We start from the raw sequence: 27,984 nt of genomic DNA on the forward strand, positions 1-27,984 counted from the left end.
AGGCGGAGCTAGAGGGGGCGGGGCTTGGAGGGGCCGCAGAGTCACCTGACCGCGGGAGGCTCCGCGCGGGGTGGGTGCTTCTCGCTGCAGGCTTAGGGGAGTCGCCATGGTGAGTGCTGAGGGGCGGCGGGCCCCGGGCTGACCCTTTTCCCAGCCACTGCTTGCTCCCACCGTTTGGAACCGTGCAGGCGGAGTCGGGGCCCAGCAGCTGGGTCGGGGCTAATACCAGCCATGCTTGGCCTACGGGTTGGGGGACAGGCCGGGGAAGGCCGCAGGCGGGCCGATACGGGATCGGGGGCGCGGCGGCGCCTGGCCATGGCCGTTGCTCTTTGAGGGGGTGTATTCGCTCCGTAGCTCTGAGAGTCAGTAAAGGCCTGCGAGCCCTCTGAGTGGAGTTGGCCTCTGCCCCGCCTTGAGGGGATCTCTAGTGCTGGGTCTGGGCGTCTGGCTGGAACGGGGGCGTACGGAGGGCCTGAGGCTCAGAGGTGGCGTTGGGACCCGCCCAAAGGCTGCTCCCTTGCTGACGGTTCCACCTTTGTGCCTGGTAGTGCCTTCGTGTCCCTTTCTTCTGCAAGAAATACCTTCTGGAGGGTCCTTAATAGTGCCCGGGCCTTTTTTAGCCTCATAGGCCTCTTAGATTGCAGTGTGTGTCAGAGAATTCTAGGGACTGGCTTAGGTGAATTTCCTGGAAGGACTCATACTATCTGATATCCATTAATTCTGAGAGACAAAAAAGAGACTGCTTGTTTCCTTTAACATTTGTTCTTTGGGCGCCCTGGCTCTTTTACTGACTTCCCCATTGATAAAATCCAGGTCTTTTACTTACTGGAAGTAGGCATTCTCCTTAGCGCCTCTCCATGCTGGCAGCAAATCGTGGTGTAGCTGTTGGCTGGTGAACTTGAACTTCCTCAAAGTGTGAATCCTTGTGTCTCGTTTCCCCAAAGGCAAGTTGTCACTTGCATTTTATTAGCGTTTGACATAGCCTGTACTGTATAAATAATGTTTTTGCATGTTGGTGTACAGTATCCGTTTTAGTTATCTCACTATTCAGTTTGTGTAGACAGGCTTGTCAAAACCTGTAAGCCTGGAAACAGGCTTCGGTTTAAATGCACTAATGCCAAAAAGCAAAATGTTTGACATATATTGCTTGCATATAATATGATGCTGTACGAGGTGATTCTGCTTATTTCTCTGAATTCTTATTTGGGAATTGATATAAGAATGGTGCAAAAATTAAACTGGCGTTTGTTTCTCAACATTTATGGATTTCCATTTATAGTGTTTGTAATAGAAAAGCAGCTACTTGAGGATCTCTTGTATATCCCCGTTCTGTGCGTGAGGAACCAGTTTGGAACAGTGAGGGAGACACCCTGTACTGTCCTCACGAATTTGACTGGGAAAGAAAACTGCAGTAGTAGTCTTGTCACAACCACCGTCTCTGTGACTTGGGCAAGTCACTCATTCTTCTTTGAGTCTCCTTTTTGCGTCTGAAAATAAATGTTCTTTTTTTGGCCCTTCCCAATTCTAAAATCTAGGATTCAGTTCAATTTATCATGCATCTTGTGTGTCTTATGTCATGCACGGTGCTGGACCCTGAAAACGTAGCCCATGCTTTCAAAGAACTTAAGAGTCTAGCAGAAGACATGTTTACGGAACTTAATGTAGTACAGTTTGAGTACTGAGGACAGTCCGTCAGTTCAGTGCTGTGGGGCCACGAAAGGAGAGAAGGTTCTGGGGAGTATGGGAAAGATTACAGGAAGTAACATGTGAACTGAGATTCTGAGGACAGTGAGTAGGAATTTTCTAGGTGGAGAAGAATGTGTATTGCTAGTAGATAAAGCTGGGGGAAGTAAACGGTCGTGGTGTGTGCCATCATAGGATTCCTGGGGAAATTTATTGGTAAATGAAATTGGAGATGCTGGTGTTAAAATACATGTTTGGATGTTCCCATCCTTTCATCGTGCTTAGTTCTCCCTACTTCAGTTGCTATTTTGTGTCTTACCGTCATTTTAAAAATAGTGTTTTCATTAACATAATGAAATTCTGTATCTTTGTGAGATGTGTTATTTTCATTTTATAGTTGATTAACATTGCATTGTTTGATTACATCTATCTTGAAAACATCTATGTGAGTGGAGAGATCAACAAGTCTCTAGGATGGTTGTAGATAATTGCTGGTATCTATGGGGAATATAATAATGATGGGAACACTTAGGTGGATAGCTTATACTAACTGCTAAGTAATTTTCAAGCTTTATCGGTGTCATTTCACTTTATTACTCGTAACAATGATACAAGTATTTCTGTTATCCTTGTTTGCTGCAAGAGGAGATGAAAGCACATTGTTTGAATTGGAACTAGTTTTATAAGTGATATGTTCATAGTGACCTTTGTTTTCTCTGCACCTTTTAACTGTAGACTTGTGAGGGCTATTTAGCTTGAATGTGTGGGGTAAAAGAGGCCTAATCACAAATGTTAATTTGATCTTGACTCTAGTGTTTCCATTTTTCTCTGATATATATAACTGCTATGTACAGAGTCATTTGTAAATGACTTTTATGAGTGAGGGGTCATTGGTTACCTAATTTGTGTATAGTGAAATCGTGTTCATGTTAAACTGACTTGTTCAGTTCCATACTTGGCAGGAAGGGCATCTAGGTGTTCCTTTAGAATAGCCAGCTGCATTGTCTTACAAGTAATATGTAAAAGTACATTTATTCATTATAGCTTTATCTCTTTATTTTCTACATTTTGTATATATACTTTTCTATTAATTTTAAACCCAGTTGGTACAAAATAGAAAAAATTTGCTAATTGGCTTACAGATTACTGAGTGTAGTCAATTCTATACAAGTATTTTTGAATCGTTTGAAATCTGTTTATAGGCCTTCCCAGATGGCTCAGGATAAAGAATCCACCTGCCAATGCAGGAGACACAATGCAGAACCCGTGTTTGGGTTCGCTCCCTGAGTTGGGAAGATCCCCTGGAGAAGGAAATAGTAACCCACTCCAGTATTCTTGCCTGGAGAATCCCATGGACAGAGGAGCCAGGGGGACTACAGTCCATGGGATTGCAAAGAATTGGACATGATTTAGAGACTGAGCATGAACCCAGCCTTTTTATAACCACACTGTTATTTGCCATATAATTATACACAGTAGCCAAAAGGTAGTTCAGTTCAGTTCAGTTCAGTCGCTCAGTCGTGTCCGACTCTTTGCGACCCTGTGAATCTCAGCACGCCAGGCCTCCCTGTCCATCACCAACTCCCGGAGTTCACTCAGACTCACGTCCATCAAGTCAGTGATGCCATCCAGCCATCTCATCCTCTGTCGTCCCCTTCTCCTCCTGCCCACAATCCCTCCCAGCATCAGGGTCTTTTCCAATGAGTCAACTCTTCGCATGAGGTGGCCAAAGTACTGGAGTTTCAGCTTTAGCATCATTCCTTCCAAAGAAATTCCAGGGCTGATCTCCTTCAGAATGGACTGGTTGGATCTCCTTGCAGTCCAAGGGACTCTCAAGAGTCTTCTCCAACACCACAGTTTAAAACCATCAATTCTTCGGCACTCAGCCTTCTTCACAGTCCAACTCTCACATCCATACATGACCACTGGAAAAACCATAGCCTTGACTAGATGGACCTTTGTTGGCAAAGTAATGTCTCTGCTTTTGAATATGCTATCTAGGTTGGACATAACTTTCCTTCCAAGGAGTAAGCGTCTTTTTAATTTCATGGCTGCAGTCACCATCTGCAGTGATCTTGGAGCCAAAAAAAATAAAGTCTGACACTGTTTCCACTGTTTCCCCATCTATTTCCCATGAAGTGATGGGACCGGATGCCATGATCTTCGTTTTCTGAATGTTGAGCTTTAAGCCAACTTTTTCACTCTCCACTTTCACTTTCATCAAGAGGCTTTTTAGTTCCTCTTCACTTTCTACCAAAAGGTAGTACTATACTCAGATATCCATCAGCAGATGAATGGATAAACAAAATGGTATATACACACAATGGAATATTATTTAACCTCAAAAAGAAGGAAATTTTGGATTTCCCTGGTGATCTAGTGGTTAAGAATGTGGTTAAGAATTTGCCTGCCAATTCAGGGGACACAGGTTCGATCCCTGGTCTGGGAAGATTGCCACATCTTCCACATGCCACTGGGCAGCTAAGCCGAGAGCCCTAGAACCCGTATCCGCAGTGAGAGAGAAGCACCGCAAGCAGAGAGTAGCCCCATTTGCCACAACTAGAGAAAGCCCACTGAAAGCAGTGAAGACCAAGTGCGGCCATAAATAAATGAATTAAAGTTTTTAAAAAGGACATTTTGACATATGCTACAACATGGATGAACCTTGAAGATGTTATGCCAAGTGCAATAAACCAGACACAAAAGAATGGATGTTGTAAAATTCCCCTTATATGAGGTCCTAGAGAAGTCAGGCTCTTAGACATAGAAAGTGGTAGTTGCCTAGGGCGGGAGTGGGGTGGGAAGTTACTGTTTATTGCTCACAGAGTTTCCCTTTGGAAAGGTGAAAAAGTTCTGGAGATGGATGGTGGCAGTGGCTGTACAACAGTGTGAATGTACTTAATGCTGCCAAACTGCACTCTTAAAAATGGTTAAAACGGAAATTTTACATTGTGTATGTTTTACCACAATAAAAATTTTCTAACATACACGTTTCTAATGTGTATGTTTTATCACAATAAAAATTTCTGCTTATCTCAAAGCTGGCCTTCTGAACCTAGTGAAATCCATTGATTCTAATAATTGTTAAATCTATTGCATCCAGAGATAAGGAGCCAAAAAACCCAAACCGTTGCTTGGTCTCAGAGAACTAGCCCATGATGAATAGTGAATTTCATTAAGTCAGAATCCTTAAATGCACATGCTCCTTGTCAGCATTTTACACTATTAGTTTTGTTGTGTGAGTTAGTGTTCAGTGTAAAAGATATTGAACTTTTTCTTTTATATTTATTTATGCTTATGAAGAAGTATGCCCTAGGGAAACTCAGTTTCAAAACATTTTTACCACCCAAAACGGAAACCCTGTACTCTTTAAGCAGTTACTCATCCACTGTCCCTCCTGGTAACCACCAGTCTGCTTTCTGTTTCTATGGATGATTTTCCTATTCTGGATGCAAATATACCTCATTTTATTGTGCTTTGCTTTACTGCATTTTTTTTTTCCAAATTGAAAATTTGTGGCAATCCTGCATCTAGCAAGTCTTTTTGGTGCCATTTTTCTAACAGCATTTGCTCACTTTGTGTTTTTGTGTCACATTTTGGTAATTCTCACAGTATTTCATACTTTTTCATTATCATGTTTGTTATGGTGATCAGTTGTGATTGTTTTGAAGTGACACAAACTGTACTTACATAAGTCTGCAAACTTAATTGATAAGCGTGTATATTCTCACTGCCCCCTGACCAGCTCTTCTCCATTACTCTCCCTTTTCTTGAGCCTCCCAATTCCCTGAGATTCAACAGTATTGAAATTAAGCCAATTAATTGCCTTACAATAGTCTCTTAAGTGTTCAAATGAAAGGAAGAGTTGAAAGAGTTCAAGTGAAATCAAAAGCTAGGAATGATTAAGCTCAGTGAGGAAGACATGTCCAAAGCTTAGCCTCTTGTACCAAACAGTTAGCCAGGTTGTAAATGTAAAGGAAAAGTTACTGAAGAAAATTAAAAGTGCTACTCCAGTGAACACATGAATGAGAGGAAGGTGAAACTGCCTTATGGTTGATATGGAGAAAGTTGTAGCGGTCTGGATAGATGATCAAACCAGCCATCACATTTCCTTTAGCCAAAGCCTAATTCAGAGCAAGGCCCTCTCCAGTTCCGTGAAGGCTGAGAGAGGTAAGAAAGCTGCATAAGAAAAGTTTGAAGTTAGCAGAAGTTGGTTCATAAGGTATATGTAAAGAAGCCATCTTCATACCATAAGAATGCAAGGTGAAGCTGCAAATGCTGATGTAGATGCTGTAACAAGTTACCTAGCAGATCTGGATAAGGTAATTAATAACGGTGGCTACACTAAACAAGGATTTTCCTTGTAGACAAAACAGCCTTCTATTGGAAGACAATACCATCTAGGACTTTCACAGCTGGAGAAAAGTCAATGTCTGGCTTCAGGAACAGGCTGACTTGTTAGGGGCTAGTGCAGCTGATGACTTTAAGTTGAAGCCAGTATTCATTTACTATTCCTGAAATCCTAGGGTCCTTATGAAGTAGGGCCTGTGCCCATAAATGGAAAAACAAAGCCCGGATGACAGCATATCTGTTTCCAACATCGTTCACTGAATGTTTTAAGCTCACTGTTGAGACCTGTTGCTCAGAAAAGAAAGGATTGCTTTCGAAATATTAATAATCATTGATTACGTACCTAACACCCAAGAGTTCTGATGGAGACATACAGTGAGATGAATATTGTTTTCCTGCTAGCTAACACAACATCCATTCTGTAGCCCACAGATCAAGGAGTTATTTTGAATTTCAAGTCTTGTTATTTAAGAAATACATCTCAGGGATTTCTCTGGTGGTCCAGTGGCTAAGACTTGGCGTCCCAATGAGGGGGCCCAGTTCCATCCCTGGTCAGGGAACTAAATCTCACCTAAATCTCACATGCCACAACTAAGAGTTCACATTGCCACAGCTAAAGATCCCGCATGCTGCAGCAGAGATTGAAGATCCCACAGGCCGCAACTAAAACCCAGTGTAGCCAAATAAAAAGATTTCAAAAGGCTATAGCTGCCGCAGATAATAATTCCTTTGATGGATCTGGGCAAATTGAAAACCTTCTGGAAAGGATTCACTATTCTAGAAGCTATTAAGAACGTTTGTGATTCAAGGGAAGAGATCAAAAAAATCAACATACACAGGAGTTTGGAAGAAGTGGATTCCAGTCCTCATGGATGACCTTGTTTGGTTGAAGACTTCAGTGGATGAAGTCTTCAAAGTGGTCTTCCACCACTTTGAAATGTGGTGGAAATAACAAGAGAACTAGAATCAGATGTGGAGCCTAAAGATGTGACTGAATTGCCAAATCTCCTGATCTAACTTTAACAGATGAAGAGTTGCTTTGTATGAATGACTAAAGAAAGTGGTTTCTTGAAATGAACTCCACTCCAGTGAAGATGTTGTGAAGACTGTTGAAAATGGCAGTGCAGGATTCAGAATATTACGTAAACTTAGTGAATACAGCAGGGCAGTTTGAGGGGCTTCCCAGGTGGCACAGTGGTAAAGAATCCACCTGCCAGTGTAGGAGATGCAGGAGAGACAAGTTTGATCCCTGGGTCAGGAAGACCCCCTGGAGGAGGAAATGGCAACCCAGTCCAGTATTCTTGCCTGGAGAATCCCATGGACAGAGGAGCCTGACAGGCTACAGTCCAACGAGTTGGACATGACTGAGCTACTGAGCACACAGGGTTTGAGAGAACTGACTCCAATTTGGGAAGTTCTCTTTGGAAGGACTGATGCTAAAGCTGAAACTCCAGTACTTTGGCCACCTCATGCGAAGAGTTGACTCATTGGAAAAGAGTCTGACGCTGGGAGGTATTGGGGGCAGGAGGAGAAGGGGACAACAGAGGATGAGGTGGCTGGATGGCATCACCAACTCAATGGACGTGGGTTTAGGTGAACTCCAAGAGTTGGTGATGGACAGGGAGGCCTGGCGTGCTGCGATTCATGGGGTCGCAAAGAGTTGTACATGACTGAGCGACTGAACTGAACTGAACCATGGGTAAAATGGTATCAGACGATCACATGCTACAGAGAGAGAGAGATCGTTCGTGAAAGAGAGAGCCAGTCCATGAGGCAGACTTTATTATTGTCTTATTTTAAGAAATTACCACAGCCTCCATGACCTTCAGCAACCACCATCCTAATTACTCAGCAGCCATCAACATCAAAGTGAGACCCTGCACCAGCAAAAATTTGCTGAAGGCTCAGATGATGGTTAGCAGTTTTTAGCAATAAATTATTTTTAAATTAAGGTATATATATTATTTACTTCGACATAATGCTGTTGCAGACTTAATTAATAGACTACAGTACAGTGTAAACATATGAAACTGAAGAATTTCTGTGACTCAGTTTATTGCAATATTGCTTTTCTGCTGTGGTCTGGAACTGAACGTGCAATATCTCTGAGCTATGCCTTAATTTCATATCAGTGGAGTCACACAATGTGTGGTCTTCCATGTCTGATTTCTTTTACTTAAATAACCTTTTTGTAGTTCACGTAGCATCTGTCAATACTTCACTCCTTATGATTGAGTAATATTCCTTATATGTATATAACATAATTTGTTTATCCATTTGCCTGTTGATTCTTCAGTTGCTTTTTATTAAAAACATAATCTAAAACCAGCTTACTCATTCAGACAGTGAACATTTATGAAGCATCCATTATGTGTCTGGCAATGTGTTGGGTTCCAAGGACGTGCAAATAGCCATCATTTATAATTATAATGTGATGCCTGCCGTAGCAGAGGTGTAAACACAGTGTTTATTCAACATAAGGATGGAGTGGTTAATTCTGTTCACAGGTAGATCTAATTCATTTTGCAAGCAGATTTTTCTGATGGCAAAAAGAAGACTGTACGGATGTATTTTGTCTGTTATAACTGTAGCTGTCTGTATTTGAAATGATATGGTAGATCCTTGAGGGAGTGTACTCTCTGTGGTGTTCTACTACAAGTCACTGTCAACAGTTAGCTATTTCATTTCCAAGCTGTTTAGTCCCTCATTATATATTGCCTAAGAGGATATGTGTTCTCATAAACTAGTTCCTTGGTCTTCCTAAAAATAGACTAAGATGCAGATGAAAGGTAGTTTAGGAAAAAAGGAAGCTTTTAGAGATTTGGGTTAGACTACTTAACCACCACAGATTGGTTATGTTCTGGGTGGATTTAGAGTGTATTAGGAGAAGGCAATGGCACCCACTCCAGTACTCTTGCCTGGAAAATCCCATGGACGGAGGAGCCTGGTAGGCTGCAGCCCGTGGAGTCGCTAGGAGTCGGTCACAACTAAGTGACTTCACTTTCACTTTTCACTTTCATGCATTGAAGGAAATGGCAACCCACTCCAGTGTTCTTGCCTGGAGAATCCCAGGGACGGGGGAGCCTGGTGGGCTGCCGTCTATGGGGTCACACAGAGTCGGACACAGCTGAAGCGACTTAGAAGCAGCAGCAGCAGAGCATAGGCAGCCATAAACCACCACCTTCTATTTCTTTGAAGACAATCTGCTACAGGAATGTTGAGTCAGTTTCTGAGAAGACATTCTCTGTATCTGTTAGTTTTCTCCTTCAGCAGTCTTATGCTATTAACTTCAGTAACGGCATGGCTCTCTGTTCAGTTGTCAAAAATTGATAAATGAGTCTGAGATGTAGAACTGGAATGAACCTTATATGAAAGCTTTGTAAATGTAAACTATGGCTGGACCTATAAAAATAACAGATTTGCTTGACGAGAGTTCTAATGACACATTAATGGGAGATTTAAAAAATTTTTTTTTAGCCTACAACACAGCAGTCACCGCAGGATGAGCAGGAAAAACTCTTGGATGAAGCCATACAGGCTGTGAAGGTCCAGTCATTCCAGATGAAGAGATGCCTGGTAAGATGACAGTGTGAGAGGCACAGTTGTAGTCTGCGTGTTCCTGGGAATGTTAGGCTGTGTTTTCTAAAGCCTGTGGCACTACTGCTCTGGTAAATCTAATATTCCGCCTCAGCTCCCTCAGGCGCTGTGTGGAGCAGTTTCGGTAGATAGCCCTGTTGAAATATTTATTTACCTTTATACTTGTGGTTTGAAATTGTCTGTCTTCCCTACCAGAATGTAAGCTCCATGAGGGTGGGAGACCCTGCCTTCTATTTATGCATCACTGTATTATCTCCATATCTGACCTGAACTACTGGCCTCATCCTCCAAACCTGAGGAGTACTTGACATATAATAGTTGCTTAATAAATATTGGTTTTAAATGCTTTCAATTTGAATTGTTCAGCCTTTCCCCTCTATCTTGAAGGCTTTTATTTCTGTCCTGAACAGATACATTTTTTTGCAAGAACTACCTTAAAAACTATTCATATTCTGAAAGAGTAGATTATCTGTGTAGAAACTATAGATTCTCTGGAATAAAATTTAATAAATGGAACCAAATAGGCTGGTACTTAAATTATAAGTTTCTGTGTTGATGATGATGATAATATCTTGCCTTTGTAAAGTGTCTTAGAGTTTCTAAAGCTTAGTAATAATATGCTCTTTTAACCAGTTGTATCTATTGTATTGTTTTTCTTGCAAACCAGTTTGTAAAAACAAAACTCTTGGAGTGGAGAGAATGGGTGGCATGGAGCTTGCTATTGCTTGCTCCTGTCTCTTTCTGTGTATGAACAGTGTTTCTGTATCTAAAGGAATTGTCTATGTTTATGTCTTAAGTGGGGCATATGGACATTGTGAGGAGAAAAGCATACTTAAAGAGTAGTCATTCCAGACATCTCTGAAGAGTGTTTAACCTATGACCAAGCCATTGTCAGAATAGTAACTTTCTTTCAAAAGAATCAGTATGCCAGTTTTCTTGCTTACAGGTAAAAGATAAATTAATGGAGCTATAGTTTAATAGTTGCCAGGACTAAAGATTTGAGTTATTGCCAGGAAGCTTGTGGTCCTAGATAAATGAGATTTGCTAAGCTTTGCAGCCTGGTGAGGAATTACGTTATCTTACTCTTTTCAGTAAAGTGAAGGCAAGGTGAAATTAAAACTTGATTTTTATGTGATTAAAATAATTTAGGTGCTGTATACTTTTAAAACTGTGTAATAGATCCTTGATTAAAATTTGTATAGCCAAGTTAAATGTTTATTTAAGCATTCTCACCAACGCTCTTGGTTTTTCTGTAGGACAAAAACAAGCTTATGGATGCTCTGAAACATGCTTCTAATATGCTTGGTGAACTGCGGACTTCTATGTTATCACCAAAGAGCTACTATGAACTTTGTATCTTTTGAATGTTGAAGAACATTTTGATCATACTGTTTTCTTGATAAGGCTTATTTGCTTGTTCCCTAGGTTTTTTGGAAGTTGTATTATTTCTCATTGTCTTAATCAAGTAGTACTTCTCCCTGCAAATGTGCTGAGAAGAGTATCAGAAACACCTTTTTTGTGCTTACACTTCTTTATGTGGCTTGTTGTTATATTTCAGTTTTCAGACTACTCATGAAGGATATTGAAAGTATTAAGCAAATGGTTTTTTAATGCTAAGATTTTGTCAAGCTGGTCTCTGACATGTAAAGGACATCAATGATTTGCCATTTCAAAACCCTTAAGTAGTCTCACAGGCAATCTTATTTTTATTGTTTTGCTTTACCAGACATCTTTAAAAACCCTTAAAGTCAGGAAAGCCCAGAAGAAGTTCTGTCTTTACTTAATGTAAACATGCTTTCTTACATGACTAACATTTAGGAAATTTGCCCAATATAGGAGTTCCCTGGTGGTTGAGTGGTTAGAATTCTGGGCTTTCACTGCCATGGTCCAGTTTCAGTCCCTGGTTGAGGAGTTAAGATCCCACAAGCTGTGGGGCATGCCCCCTGCCCCCAATAAATAAAGAAAAAACTGCAATACCAAGAAAAGAAATTTGCCCAATTTAATGAGTCCAACAAGTTGTAGAGTCAACATTCTTAGGTTGACTTAGCTTTAAATCCTTAATGATAATTAAAAGATATGGCTATTTCTGATGAACTGCACTACTTGGAAGTTTACCTGACAGATGAATTTGCTAAAGGAAGAAAAGTGGCAGATCTCTATGAACTTGTACAGTATGCCGGAAACATTATCCCAAGGCTGTAAGTTATTAAGATTCTGTGGGCTTTTATGTCTGCATTTCCCACTTTGTGTTACATCCTTTAAAATCAGTGGGTTTAAGGTTATTTAATTTCTTAACGAATTGAGGTTAACATTTTGATAGTGATTTTTTAAGGCTGTGAAGTATAAATAACTATTTATTATAGATTATTGAAGAACTTTGAAAATAGAAAAAAATGGACATATTCTAATTTCCGGACTACTAGAAAAGTTAATATCGTGACAGTTATGAGTCCTAATGTGTTTAAAGGTGATATTATAAATAAATGGAAGGGTGTCCGTAAACAGTTACATTTTAAATTAGATGATATTTTCTTTATTGTGTAGGAGAAAACCTGCTTCCTGTCTTGTTTATTTCATGTTTGTATATATTGTGTTTGAATATAGTCAAATTCTTGAGTATTTTATTTCTAATCAAATGTTGCCTCATTCCTCTAGTTACCTGTTGATCACAGTTGGAGTTGTATACGTCAAGTCGTTTCCTCAGTCCAGGAAAGATATTTTGAAAGATTTGGTAGAAATGTGCCGTGGTGTGCAACATCCCTTGAGAGGTCTGTTTCTTCGAAATTATCTACTTCAGTGTACCAGAAACATCTTACCTGATGAAGGGGAGCCAACAGAGTAAGTGGTTTTCTTTCTTGATTTAGGTGTAGTATTTTTATTGTTGTTGTTGTAAAACATATAAAAAGTATAGAAAAGTATATAGAAGAAAATAAATATCAGTAATTCTCCTACCCAGAGTCAGCCACTGGTAGCATTTTGTTTATAGATTTCCTTTGAGACACAGTATATGTGATGTGATATAAAACGTACTCTTATAAAAATTATGTGTAGATTATTAGAACCTGCTTTTTTAATTTAGCATAATTGAGAGCATTTTTCCATTCCATCAGATACTCTTTGAAAATAAGACTTTTTAAATGAGCTACATTTTGAAAATTGTATTTGTGATAAAATAACGAAGTATGTTTAACTTTTTTTATGAGCTAGCCAGTTTTCATATTGTTTCTTGAATGTCTAATCAGTTTTTATAATTTAGCAACTTCTAGTTACCCCAGAGTATAAGTGATTTTAATTATCTGTGCACACAAATTATATATTAACTCCAAAATGGGTGGGGATGGGGCGGGGAAGCCATTCAGAGAGAGCTGTGTCTTATGCAACCAGTATTCTAGCATCCGAGTCCGTTGTGCTTTTATCCCACAAAGATGGCAGATGGTCTGTATCCAGTTGGGTGAACTAGTCACATGACAAATTCCCTTGATTGAGGAACTTATTTCCCTTTTTAAAAAGTTTCTATATTCATTTATTTCTTATGTGTATATTTTAGTTGTTTTTAGTATATCTACATCATTTCCTTTTTAAATGAAAAGCTATAATAAAACTTTAACCATGCATATGACAAAAATTTAAATGGTGTAGAGAAGATAAAAATTTAACAGTGTAGAGAAGACGGTGAGGTTATTTGCTGTGTTATGATATGATTCAGTTTTTGAGTATTAATTTAGTAATCAGCAAAAAGTTTTGAAAACTACTAATTTCCCCATCTTAGGAAATGTAAAAATAAGCAAGAAATACTTGGTCTTTTACCTTACAGAACTTACAAAGTTTACAGTTCAATTGCAAACATAAAATACTCAATAATAAAATGAGTTAACAGTGACACAAGTGTCCATTTTCTAAGGCTTTTTGAATTAATGGAATACAATTCTAAGAACAAGTTTAGTTGGCCCAGGAAAAGGAGTGGTTAAGTTGCTTCAGTTGTATCAGACTTTTCATGACCCCATGGACTGTAGCCTGCCAGGATCCTCTGTCCATGGGATTCTCCAGGCAAAAATACTGGAATGGGTTGCCGTGCCCTCCTCCAGGGGATCCTCCCAACCCAGGGATTGAACCCACATCTCTTAGATTTTGGGTTCTTTATCACTAGTGTCACCTGGGAAGCCCCAAAAGGAGTGGGGGAGCATTTTGTCCCTCTAAACTTGAACTGCGTCCCCTCCCTGATATTCTTTTCTCTCTTCCTCTTGAAATTGAGCATTAAGACAGTGTAGTTGAAGATGTCTTTCATGAAGCGTTTGGTGTATTAAAGAGGTAAAAAGGAAATGCACAAAGAAGAGGAATAGTAGGAAATTGTTCCTATATTTAAATACTGTGTATAAAGATTTTTCCAACTGTTTCTTTGCAGTGAAGAAACAACTGGTGATATCAGTGATTCCATGGATTTTGTCCTACTCAACTTTGCAGAAATGAACAAGCTCTGGGTTCGAATGCAGCATCAGGGACATAGCCGAGATAGAGAAAAAAGAGAACGAGAAAGACAAGAACTGAGAATTTTAGTGGGAACAAATTTGGTGCGCCTTAGTCAGTTGGAAGGTGTAAATGTGGAACGTTACAAACAGGTTTATATCTTTTTACTTCTCATCTTTTCTTATGTCATGAGATATATAAAGTCTGATTTTTTTAATTAAAATATTTAAAAAATAATATTGCATTGACAGTTGTTGATCAAAGAAGATTTAAATAAACCAAAAGATATATTTGAGTCTGTGTTTGTGGATTGGAAGACTCAGTATTATCATTATCAAGATACCAGTTTTCTTTACATTGAGATTTATTTTACTATAGATTTACTCTAAAGCTACAATAAAGTAATGTGATATTGGTGAAAGGGATAAATAAATACATCAGTGGAGAATAAATCAGGAATTAGCAAACTTTTTCTTTAAAGGACCAAATAGTACTTATTTTTTGGTTTTACAAGCCATATAGTTTGCAGCTGTTAAATTCTGCCAGTGTAGTGCAAAAGCAGCCGAAGATAATGTGGAAAACAATATACGAAAATGGTCATTAAACTAGATTTGCTGACCCCTAGAAGAGATGATCCAGAATAGACTCACGTGTATATAGTCAATTATTGTTGATAAGGGTGCAAAGGCAACCTTTTCAGCAAGTGATTCTGGAATAATTGGACATCTGTATGCAAACCAAGCCTCTGAATTGCGACCCATTCTCATACTATGCAGAGGAACTCAAAAAATTTATCAAAGTCATAAGTGTGAAATTTGCAACTGGAATTTTTAGAAGAAAACACAAAGGAAGTCTTTATAACCTTGGATTAGGTAAGCTTTCTTAGGACACAGAAAGTACAAATCATAAAAGAAAAAATACCAATGAAATGGACTTTGACTTTTACAAAATAGAAACCCAGAATGTTTTTATTTAAACATTCTTTTGTAAAATTTTACAGTTTAGAAATTAAGTATGGATCAGGAAAACCTAAAATATGATTTTTAAGTTAGTAGTACAAATATGTTACTGGAGAAGTGATTTAAGATTTTGAAAATAATTCTTTAATTCTTAAAATCTTTTTTTTCTTTCAGATTGTTTTGACCGGCATATTGGAGCAAGTGGTGAATTGCAGAGATGCTTTGGCTCAGGAATATCTCATGGAGTGCATTATTCAGGTAGATGAGAACATTTCAGGTTTTTGAAGAACTCATTTTGTATTTCATTAATTTTCTTTGTTTTGGGGGGAAAAATCTTGATTGAAGAGAGATTAAGCTTTCCTGAATGAATCCTTTTCTCCTATTAATATAATAACATGGTCTTTGTATTGATGGGTTTTTCCTCCCAAAATATACAAAGAGTAACCTCCAAGTTGTCTAGGTATCATTAGTTTTAATTTAATTGTAGATGTACTTTGGTTAACAGAATATTTCTTTCTGGGGTTATGTTTAGAGAGGCTTGAAAGTGGTGTATTTGCACTTTCTTGTATAATGTTAAGATGAATTTTTTTCCCCCATAAATATGAGCTTTAAATATTAAGTCCAGAATATAGTAGAAAATGCTTTTACTAATTGATTTTTGCTAGTTGATTTTAGTAATAATTGATTATCATTTGATTTTCAGGTTTTCCCTGATGAATTCCACCTTCAAACTTTGAATCCTTTTCTTCGGGCCTGTGCTGAGTTACACCAAAATGTAAATGTGAAAAACATAATCATTGCTTTAATTGATAGGTAAGAGTTTCCCGTATTGAAGGGTAGATGTTCTGACTTTTGAATAGTGAATTTAAAACATTTTTGTGAATTCTTTTTTACATCTTTATTAATGATTTTGATTTAGTTAACATTAGTTCTGTAAGTCTGAGTATCTACTAAGTACTTGTCTGGCTTATTCATGAGAGACGTTTAGCTCTTAGTTGAACAGAAGGCATGGAGATAATATTTTTAATCTATGCATTTAATTGGTGTTTAAAGACATTATACAGTCCCAACATTTAAATTTTATAAATCCATTTATCACCAAAGAGCAAACCTTGTGTTTTACAATGATGAAAGTTATCTTTCAGAGGGAAACAATTTGATCTGGAATCTTTATCAAGTAGACATAAATATAGATAATTAAGAATGTTCAAGTAATCACTCTGTTCCTGCATTTTTTTAAAGAAGAGTTTTCAAATAATCAGGATAAACAGTAATGATAACGGAACAAGCATTGTTTTGAGTAGTTTAAGATGTGGTAAATAGAAGTTAACTTGACTGCTTTTGGAATTAGTTGTGTTTTAAACTTTACGGTAGTAAAAATGCAGTGTCGTAAAATTATCTATGTACTTTTTACATTTTAGAGATTACTTTTTATAATCATAGCTGTTGAATACATTTTGTCATGTTAATACAGTTCTGTCCATGACTACTTAATTAGACTTCAAAGAATTTGACAGAATTGACCTGTTAAAAATCTGGTGCATATGGTATAAAGTAAGAATGCAGTGAAAAAGGCATCGTCGGTAAAACTGTTCCATTAAAAATGAATTGAGAGAAAAGCTGAAAGGGTAAAATGTCATCCATGATCCCACTACCCCAATCCCTATATGTTTTCAAATAAAGAGTATTTTCTTTTTTAGATTAGCTTTATTTGCTCACCGTGAAGATGGACCTGGAATCCCAACAGATATTAAACTTTTTGACATATTTTCACAGCAGGTGGCTACAGTAATACAGGTTTGTATGACTTTCTTCCTAAGTTCTAAACACTTTCAAAATTCTCAGCTGATAGTCTTTTAGTAATTGTTTAAAATAAATTCCATGGTTTTCTGAACATTCCAGTCTAGACAAGACATGCCTTCGGAGGATGTTGTATCTTTACAAGTCTCTCTCATTAATCTCGCTATGAAGTGTTATCCTGATCGTGTGGACTATGTTGATAAAGTTCTAGAAACAACAGTGGAGATATTTAATAAGCTCAACCTTGAACAGTAAGTCAAACATTTTTATAAAAACCTTTGTAAAACTTTTTTGTCCCAGATTTGTTTTCCTTTTGCAATTATTTTTTTAAATGTTAGAGTTCATCTTGTTTTTTAAGCATCTGTTAGATTGACATGCTTGGTACTAACCAGGGCAGAAAGTGGCAGCCAGTTGCTTGGTTGTGTACAGTGATGAGGTAGTGGCACTCACAGACCATAGGCATCTTTAGAGACCCGTGTCTCCATTCAGACCCCTTTGTATAACTACTTATGGTGAGTTAGTATTTCCATAAGTAGTTTCCAACAGATGAGTCAGTTATGAAAAAATTAGGGATCCATGTATGTATTTAAGATGTGAAAATTATATTGGTTTAAATTTTTTTCTATTTTCAGCTTTGATTTTGATTTCAGGCATGGTATGAATATTCTCTTGTGTACTTGCATCTTCCTCAACTATGCTGTCCTAGACCTGTTGCATCCTCTAGGGGCCGCTTGCACAGTTGTGATTTTATTATCTTTTTCCAGTAGTCCCTTTACTGTCCCATCCTCCACTGCTTCTGAACATGAGTCAAGCTAGGCCCCTCCTTGCCCTATATTATCATTTCATCTCACATAATCTTTTTGTTTTCCATCTCTCTTCCAGTGGTTTAGTTGCATCTGGAAGGTTTATTTTTTCTTTTACCTCTTTTTCTTTTTGTCACTCTCATCTTTTGTGTGAATCAAAAAAACATTCCAGATCTTAAATAAATTTTGTATCTTTATCTTCCCCACTAAATGAGTTTAAAAGTAAAATTAGACAGAATAAAGAATTCGAAGTCCCAACCTCTAAAGGTCTTATAAATGCCTGGATATTCCTCAGTCACCCTGGAATGTTCCTAATTTTATCCTGCTTTTCCTTATTCACCAACATCTGATGCAGAAGAAATAATTTATGTCTTATGTATTATGTTCTTCACTTGCTAGTTTTGTGTGGATTTTTCGTCCTGAATATACAGTACTTATTGACTGCCCTAGAAACCTAACTCAGAGAAGGCAATGGCACCCCACTCCAGTACTGTTGCCCGGAAAATCCCATGGATGGAGGAGCCTGGTCGGCTGCAGTCCGTGGGGTCGCTAAGAGTCAGACACGATGAGTGACTTCACTTTCACTTTCTACTTTCATGCATTGGAGAAGGAAATGGCAACCCACTCCAGTGTTCTTGCCTGGAGAATCTCATGGACGGAGAAGCCTGGTAGGCTGCAGTCCATGGGGTCGCACAGAGTCAGACACAACTGAAGCGACTTGGCAGCCACTGTTCTTGCCTGGAGAATCCCAGCGACGGTGGGGCCTGGTGGGCTGCCGTCTATGGGGTCGCACAGAGTCGGACACAACTGAAGCGACTTAGCAGCAGCAGCAGCAGCAGAAACCTAACTACCACTTAAAATACTTCCCTTAGAAATACCACATTCTAGACAGTCTTTTTAACTCCATGAACAACCTGTTCATGAATTGTAGACCAGCATAACCTACTGTATCTATAGGACTTGAATAGATGAATAAATGTGTGTGTTTAGGTGGACATCTGATAGACCTCTCTTGGAAGTCACTGGGGTATTTTGGGATGGTGTGATTCACTTCACCCATCTCCTTTAATATGTAAATGAACATTTTCAAATTTTTATGAATCAAGTGCTGTTTGTGTATGTCAGAGGTTAATTTACTCACTAAAGGACCGCTGTTTTTCTTTTGGCAGTATTGCTACCAGTAGTGCAGTTTCAAAGGAGCTCACCAGACTTTTGAAGATTCCTGTTGACACTTACAACAATATTTTAACAGTCTTGAAATTAAAACATTTCCACCCACTCTTTGAGTATTTTGACTATGAGTCCAGAAAGAGCATGAGTTGTTACGTGCTTAGTAATGTTCTAGATTATAATACAGAAATTGTCTCTCAAGACCAGGTAAGAGAATACTGACATGCTATATATTTAGAAAATAGAGACAATGTAGTTATGGTTTTAGACAATGAGACAGACACATGAGATGGGAGGGGAAGGTCATTTACTACTAAAAAATAATTATAAGTAGCTTATTCATTATATAAATAAGATGGAAGATGTATAAAGAAGAAAATATAAAATAATTATAATCCCACAGGAAGAGAATACTGCTCTTAATTAACATTTGGTCTGTCTCTTTCTAGACTTTTATCTAGATGTGTACCAACATGCATGCACTTTCCTAAAGAAAAAAGGAATTAAGTTGTTGATACGGTTTTGTAACTTTACACAACTAAAAGCACTTTTGTCAGTGGCGTTACATGCTGATTGTTTCACCCTAGTCGGTTTCCATGTCTTCCATACTACAGGTGGATTCCATAATGAATTTGGTATCTACACTGATTCAGGATCAGCCAGATCAACCTGTAGAAGAACCTGACCCAGAGGACTTTGCTGATGAGCAGAGCCTTGTGGGCAGATTCATTCATCTTCTACGATCTGAGGACCCTGATCAACAGTACTTGGTATGAATTAACTCTTCTTATACCCCTTCAACAGCTTCTTGTGAAATCATATGTAGATGTGTCTCAAATACTTTAATCCAGCTTGTGGTATTAAAAGGTTTCAAAAGAATTGAAACTGAGTAAGAGATTAACTGGACTTTTACTTTATGGTTAAATGCATTAATTGTAAACTTCTGGAGCTTATGAAGAACAAGTTGGTTGCTGTAATTTCTTCTGAAGACTTCTTAGAAATTGTAGAAAAGTCTATCTTCCTTTAGTTGGGTATCCATCCAATAATCATTCCATGTTTATTTTCTTTCTGAACTGTTGCTTTTAGAATTGTTCAGTTGTTTTTCATAATAAACTTTTAAAGTATGAGCAACAACCTTTATATTCAGTTGTGTTTGTGTTTCCAAGGTTTGCAGATAGAGGTTGTGTTTGTTGGCCACATTAAAAATGTGTGAAGACTTTAAAATTGTCTTTTTCTTAACCCCCTTTTCCTGGCAAAAAACAATCAGATGAGATTCTCCCTTTGTCATTAGTCCTTAATAAACCTTTGTGAAATGAATGAAAAATATGTTGCCTGAGTAGGATATTGGTGACTGATACTGGATAATTTATGAAAGGTGGCACAGATAGTGGCTTAATTATTGTTTGGGCAAAGTTGTCTAACCATTTTGGATACATGGGACTGTGAGTCTGTTGTAATGAAGAACACCTTAATTTGAGGATGAGCCCTGACTTCTTGTGTTGACGTTGTCATAGTTGACACTCTTGTACTCCTTCATAACCATTGTGAAAAAGAAGCTGATTTCTGTCTGTAGTGCGGTAGTCTTCGACTTGGCTTAGTGTCAAGCAGTCTGTGCACTGCGTGTGATCTGACCTAGTGGCTGGCCTGATTGTTCAAATGTTTTAACTGATTCCCTTATGTTTCTGTGTCATGCACATACCTGGCCTATGTGGGTTTTCATTTTTCGTTACAAACCAAAGTAGAAAGTGTGCTTTCCACTTGTGACCAGTTGGTTATACCATGTAAAGAAACACCTTTAAGGTGAGGATCGTTACCTTTGACTTTCTCAAGGGGGAATGCATTCTCTTCCTACCCATCTACCATCATCAAAGAAATTTACAAACTTGAATGTGTCACACACTGTGTCTCCACGTAGTAAAAAGTATTTCATGAATTCTTGTGGTTTTCTGAAACAACCAGATGTTTGTTTCCTAATGGCTCTTTTAAAGTTTATTACCATTTTCCTTGACTTAAAGGCAAGTCGCTCAGTCGTGTCCGATTCTTTGTGACCCCATGGACTGTAGCCCACCAGGCTCCTCCATCCATGGGATTCTCCAGGCAAGAGTACTGGAGTGGGTTGCCATTCCTTGACTTAAATGGTCTTAATATTTTCCTGAAGTAAGAGGCATGATATACCAGCAATATGCATATTTTTTATATTATAATAGTAGCCAGTATTTTGAGTACATGCAATGTGTTAGTACTGATAACACTTTACATCTGTTATTTGGTCTTCCCAACAACCCTGAGAGTGAAAATTAAAGTTAAAAGAAGGTAAATGGTAATTTTCCCAGGGTCACACAAATAGTGTTAGAATGTACATTTAAATGTGTCCAGCTTCAGAGCCTGTGCTCTTTATCAACACAGCATGCTTTTTACATGTGTGTGTGAAAATATATTTAAATCTGTATCTGCCCCTGACTAGCTCTGTAAGTTAGGGCAAGTTATACAACCTCTCTGAACCTCAAGCTTTCCCCCATTTGTAAGATGGGCTTCCCTGGTGGCTCAGACAGTAAAGAATCTGCCTACAATGCAGGAAACACGGATTCGATCCCTGGAGTAGGGAATGGCTATCCATCCAGTATTCTTGCCTGGAGGATTCCATGGGCAGAGGAGCCTGGCGAGCATCTGTCTCTTGGGCGATGGTGATGACTTGGCAAGAAAAGAAATGTAAGAGTATACCATAAAACTGTATTCAAAAAACAGTAGCAATCATCATGATTAGAGCTCTCATTTAATTTTATAAATAATTATAGTTTCTATAATTACAGAAAAGATTAATGGGTTTTGTCTCTTTGTTTTGGTCAGATTTTAAACACAGCACGAAAACATTTTGGAGCTGGTGGAAATCAACGGATTCGCTTCACACTGCCACCTTTGGTATTTGCAGCTTACCAGCTGGCTTTTCGCTACAAAGAGAATTCTAAAGTGGTGGGTTTACTTTTAAGTATGTCACTAATTTTTTCCTCTGTGTGTGTATTTTACTTTATTATGCTAGAAAATTTCAAACATGTACAAATACAAAATGGTGTAGTAAAATCCCAGTTTCAATAACTCAATTCATTACTAGTCCTGTGTTAAATATTACTAATAGTGATGTTGATTACATACTAGTTGAAGGAATCACATTAAAAAAACACTTAGAAATGAAAGATTCGAACAGTTTAAATGATGCTGAAGCTTTTCCTGTGTCTAAAGATCACTTGTGAGAGAGACATTGGTAAGTTTTTCACAGAGTGACTGAGAATGCTTTACTTTTTGAAGAATGATTTTATTTTCTTGGAGTCTTTATAAAGTACAAGTTCTGAAGTGAGGCAGTAGTCTCGTTCAGAGGTTACAGTACATAACAAGTAAGATCTAATATTGGAGAAACATTCTCATAATGGAGAAACAATAATTAATAGAGAAACAAGGTATAATCATGACATAGCATGCCTTTGGCCAGTTTTTATAAGACCGGCCTGTCATGTAATTCCTTTTTTCCCAGTATTTTATGGGTACATGTTTGTAAATGTAATGATAAAGAAACCAACTAGCACATTACTATCTGCCATACACTGTGCCAAGGACTATAATCTTGGATTATTGCATTTATTCCTTGTAAAAGTCTGTGACAGTTACCCTCTCTTAAAGATGAAAAGAATCAATTGCTTTAACATGAAATTTGTATGGTCAAACATGGATAAAATATTTAACCTCACTGGTAATTATAATAGTGAACTTATTTAAAAATCAAACTGGTAAAGAAAAAAGAAAAATGTTCGGCAATGGCAATGGTGTGATGTGAATTCATTCTCATCTAGTAATGGTGAGAATGTGAATTACTGCAGTCTTTCTAGAAAACTCTGGCAGTATGTAACTACAGCCTTAATAAACCCAATATTTCCACTTCTAAAAATTTATACTAAGGAAAAAATTAGGGACTCAATAATGCTTTGTGTTTATAGACGATTTGTTATATTACATTTATTTCCAAAAGAAAGTAAATTATGCTGTATCCTTTTTATGGAATATTTTCTAGTGATTCAAATGGTTTTAAATAATTTTAATATCATGAGGAAAATCATGGTAAAATAAGTGAAAGAAAAGAAGTTGAATACAAATTACATGCAACACTGAGCCCAATTTAACTCTTCTCAGTAAGTACTTTAAAGCAGAAAACAAAACCATACCCAGAGGATCCCAGTTACGTAATATTTACATAGGAAAAAGAAAGGAAGACATTAACATCAGAATGTAATTAGTGATTATTTCTGGGTGGTAGATTTAGGAATGGTTTTAAAGAATTTTTAAAAAATTCTTTTATGTATTTTCCAAATTTTGTCCAATTTGGGAATATGTTGCTTTTTCTGATAGGGAAAAAAAATACCAAATATATAAAAATTGCAAAGCCAGTGACCTCAGATGGTTGTTTTGAGAAGGCATCCTGCTTGATCTACTTGTGGACTCCACAAGGGACCGGAAGATAGTAGGAAAACTGTGAACTCAGCTTTTACCACTTTTCCTATTTGTTCCATAAAAGTTTTATTTAAAATGAATATTCTTAAGCAAGTTAATCTTGAATTTAAGGTAATTTAAACTATTTTTTCTTTTTTTTAGGATGACAAATGGGAAAAGAAATGCCAGAAGATTTTTTCATTTGCTCACCAGACTATTAGTGCTTTGATCAAAGCAGAGCTGGCAGAATTACCCTTAAGACTTTTTCTTCAGGGGGCTCTGGCTGCTGGAGAAATTGGTTTTGAAAATCATGAAACAGTAGCATATGAATTTATGTCCCAGGTGATGATCTGCTCTCTTTCTGGGATGAATCTGTTTGCTTTGTTCAGTCACTTGTTATGTTAATGATGTTAAGTTATGTTATGTTATGTTTTATGTTAATGTGGTGGTACACATGGATTTACTCTTAAAATTAAGCACCCCTTTCCCAACATCTTACACTGTGCTTCTTAATACTGTAGTTTTATTGACTGGTTTGGAGCAGAAAAATTGATCAGAATTACTGGACACTGCTTCCCTGGTGGCTCACACGGTAGAGTCTGCCTGCAGTGTGGGAGACCTGGGTTTGATCCCTGGAGAAGGAAATGGCAACCCACTCCAGTATTCTTGCCTGAAGAATCCCATGGACGGAGGAGACTGGTGGGCTACAGTCTTTGGGGCCACAAAGAGTTGGACACGACTGAGTAACTAATCCTTTCATACTTTCAATGAGCTTGAGGATTTTCAAGTGTGTCATGGTAAAACTTTCATGAGGAAAAAAAAAAATCCCTTTGATAATTCAGTTTGGAATCTCTAGATTAAAAGTTAAAGCAAGTTTCTTTGTTGCAACTTGTCAGCATCTTTGTCTTACAGCTCTCCAAGGGCACATGTATATTCTAATCTGAACTACTCACAGGATGAGGCTTTGATGGGAAATAACTGGAAAATGCTCTAATACATAGTCTCTAAAGGTCTATTCTGCTCTGTGTGCACCAGGCGTTTTCTCTGTACGAAGATGAAATCAGTGATTCCAAAGCACAACTGGCTGCCATCACCTTGATCATTGGTACTTTTGAGAGGATGAAGTGCTTCAGTGAAGAAAACCATGAACCCTTGAGGACTCAGTGTGCTCTTGCTGCATCCAAACTTCTGAAGAAGCCTGATCAGGGCCGAGCTGTGAGCACCTGTGCACATCTCTTCTGGTCTGGCAGAAACACAGACAAAAACGGAGAGGAGGTAAGATGGGAGGTCGTTCCTGCCCAGCAGTGTTACAGGAGAGAGGAGCATTGATAGGGAACACTGCTGTGGTGGTGTGCCTTGGAGGCGAAATAGGTAGAGTGCTTAGACACCTGAGAGGAAATCTGTTTTGTTAAATAAAATGAACAGTAATGTATAGAGAGTTACATCCTGTGGTGAAGCCTCCACTTTGAGGATTCTGCAATGTAACAAGTTTGGACCACTTCCTTTTAAAAATACACAAATATAAAACACTTAATATATAAATATATAAAACAATATATTTGTTTTAAAATATTGCTGTGTACTTTAAAAAGTGAAGAGGATTTAAATTTGTGTCCTTTTAAAATATGAAAGAGCCATAGTAGTGTGTTTATTTCTTTGTGTGAAATGGGACATTTGTAATTCATTGGTCTCTTTAATATTCTTTAATACTCGTCACTGCCTTTTTTCTAGCTGCATGGAGGCAAAAGGGTAATGGAATGCCTAAAGAAAGCTCTGAAAATAGCAAATCAGTGCATGGACCCCTCTCTACAAGTGCAACTTTTTATAGAAATCCTGAACAGATATATCTATTTTTATGAAAAGGAAAATGATGCGGTAAGTGAATAGTAAATTGTTGTTAGTGAAATAATGTTTTCTTTTCCTGTTCTTAGGTTTGACGCATATAAAAGTTTATCATTCTGATACTTTCTTTTTTTGTTTACAAGGGTCAGAGTTTGGAGAGTCCACTTAGTTGGTCTCTTTCATTCTCTAAAGTTCTCTGTCTATATGGATGGCATCTAAGAAAAGAGCTCCCTATGTGCAAGAAAATTCTTATCTCTTTTGCTTATGAATATTTTATAAAAATAGTTCAGTCACTCAGTCATGTTTGACTCTTTGCGATCCCATGGACTGCAGCACACCAGGCTTCCCTGTCCATCTCCAACTCCTGGGGTTTGCTCAGAACCCATGTCCATTGAGTTGGTGATGCCATCCAGCCATCTCATCCTCTATCGTCCCCTTCTCCTCCCACCTTCAATCTTTCCCAACATCAGGGTCTTTTCTAATGAGTCAGTTCTTCGCATGAGGTGGCCAAAGTATTGGAGTTTCAGCTTCAGCATCAGTCCTTCCAATGAATATTCAGGACCAGTTTCCTTTAGGGTGGACTGGTTGGATCTCCTTGCAGTCCAAGGGGCTCTCAAGAGTCTTCTCATCACCACAGTTCAAAAGCATCAATTCTTTGGCACTCAGCTTTCTTTATAGTCCATCACATCCATACATGACTACTGGAAAAACCATAGCTTTGACTAGACAGACCTTTGTTGGCAAAGTAATGTCTCTGCTTTTTAATATGCTGTCTAGGTTGGTCATAACTTTTCTTCCAAGGAGCAAGTGTCTTTTAATTTCATGGCTGCAGTCACTATCTGCAGTGATTTTGGAGCCCCCAAAATAAAGTCTGTCACTGTTTTCCCATGTATTTGCCATGAAGTGATGGGACCAGATGCCATGATCTTCGTTTTCTGAATGTTGGGCTTTAAGCCAACTTTTCACTCTCCTCTTTCACTTTCATCAAGAGGCTCTTTAGTTCCTCTTCACTTTCTTCCATAAGGGTGGTGTCATCTGCATATCTGAGGTTATTGATATCTCTCCTGGCAATCTTGATTCCAGCTTGAGCTTCTTCCAGTCCAGCATTTCTCATGATGTACTCTGCATATAAGTTAAATAAGCAGGGTGACAATTTACAGCCTTGAGTTACTCCTTTCCTGATTTGGAACCAGTCACTCTCTGTTTAAAAAAATAAAGAATTTACAAATGCTGAATAGTATTTATCACAAGTATAGAGTAATTCCCAAATAAGGGATTGATCAATATTTATAGGTTAAATAAAATGTTGCTTTTGTTCTTTTACAGGTTTATGAAGTTCTTTTTTTCCATTAAGTATTTTTTGTTTGTTTGTTGATATTTTAGATGAATAGCCAATAGTTTTTCCTGAAGCCAGGGATCATGTTCTCACATCTCTTTTTTTTTTTTTTTTTCATAATTATTCTGGTAACTTCTAAGAGTAACAAAAGCTCTTCAAGATATTCGTATTAAATGACATTATCTTTTATGGTACTACTCGATTGTGAAATTGTATGTATTCTTTTATAGGTCACTATTCAGGTTTTGAATCAGCTTATCCAAAAGATTCGAGAAGACCTCCCAAATCTTGAATCCAGTGAAGAAACAGAGCAGATTAACAAACATTTTCATAACACACTGGAGCACTTGCGTTTGAGGCGGGAATCACCAGAATCTGAAGGGCCAATTTATGAGGGTCTCATCCTTTAAAAAGGAGTCAGGCTCCCATCCTCCTTTCCATGCACATCCAGTAAGGGTTTTATTATACTAGGCTTCCCTTCCATAGATTGTGCCTTTCAGAAATGCTGAGGTAGGTTTCCCGTTTCTTACCTGTGGTGTGTTTTACCCAGCACCTCCGGACACTCACCTGCAAGACCTTAATAAAATTATTCACTTCATAAGTGTTCAGGTCTGTCTGCTCATCCTAAGTAGCATGATTGATCTGCTATTTAAAATTCCTGTGATCTGTTTAAAAGAAACAAACAAACAAAAAAGCCAAAAAACCCCCACTTATCTCTGTTACTAATGAAGCGCCCCTTTCGTTTTTTCTGTTTTGTTTCACTGTTGAGTGTATAATTTCCTTCATTCCTTGGAAGTACTAACCTGAAAGTATCTTTGTTCTGAAATTAATTTAGAGGAAAGGAATACTGTATGTGAAATTCAGCTTGGGCTTCTTCCAAATTGCAAGATCAGGCCATGTGTAATATTTTCCCTAAAATTAGAGAATATTAATGCATGTTTGAGGATTTTAAAGCACCATGGTCTAAACCAGAAGCTATATTTTGCATATTTGGACTCAGCCATCCATTAAGAACTTATGTTGTCTTCTGGACATATTTATCAAAATAATGTTGTTCTAAATAGTATAAAATAGAAAATTTGTGATCTATATAATTTATGTATAACCTTCATTGTTGTAAATTTAGGGGGAAATGCATCATACAGTTATGATTTTTTTTCACCAGTGAAACAATAAAGTTGCTATTAACAATTTTGGACCTTTTTCCTTTCATACTATCTATTTTAAATTTATTTATTTTTTAACTGAAGGAGAATTGCTTTACAGAATTTTGTTGTTTTCTGTCAAACATAGACATGAATCAGCCATAGGTGTACATATGTCCCTTCCCTACCCATCCCTCCCCTCTAGGTTGATACAGAGCCCCTGTCTGAGTTCCCTGAGACATACAGCAAATTCCCATTGGCTATTTTGATTCATAAAAGGAACTAGCAGAGTGCGTTTGCAGTTTAATGTACATTGTTGTTAAGTTAACCAGTGAGTGGGTGCCAGGTGCGTTTCATTT

The 27,984-nt window shown here is 37.8% G+C and overlaps 1 protein-coding gene and 1 pseudogene across 1 annotated transcript; both read left to right on the forward strand.

The window, feature by feature from the left end:
- Positions 1-21: 21 nt before the first annotated feature.
- Positions 22-27,675, forward strand: VPS35 (VPS35, retromer complex component). The gene is made up of 17 exons (XM_027513709.1): positions 22-109; positions 9,511-9,609; positions 10,887-10,983; positions 11,705-11,828; positions 12,286-12,468; positions 14,033-14,246; positions 15,228-15,311; positions 15,757-15,866; positions 16,754-16,850; positions 16,956-17,104; positions 18,826-19,033; positions 19,441-19,596; positions 21,674-21,796; positions 23,465-23,644; positions 24,338-24,577; positions 25,034-25,177; positions 26,711-27,675. Exons 1-17 carry the CDS (start codon positions 107-109, stop codon positions 26,888-26,890), a joined length of 2,391 nt encoding a protein of 796 aa, XP_027369510.1. The 5' UTR covers positions 22-106; the 3' UTR covers positions 26,891-27,675.
- LOC113875777 lies at positions 232-8,967 on the forward strand (annotated as a pseudogene).
- Positions 27,676-27,984: the final 309 nt, after the last annotated feature.

This window comes from Bos indicus x Bos taurus, chromosome 18 (genome assembly GCF_003369695.1).
Source record: "Bos indicus x Bos taurus breed Angus x Brahman F1 hybrid chromosome 18, Bos_hybrid_MaternalHap_v2.0, whole genome shotgun sequence".
NCBI lineage: Eukaryota > Metazoa > Chordata > Mammalia > Artiodactyla > Bovidae > Bos > Bos indicus x Bos taurus.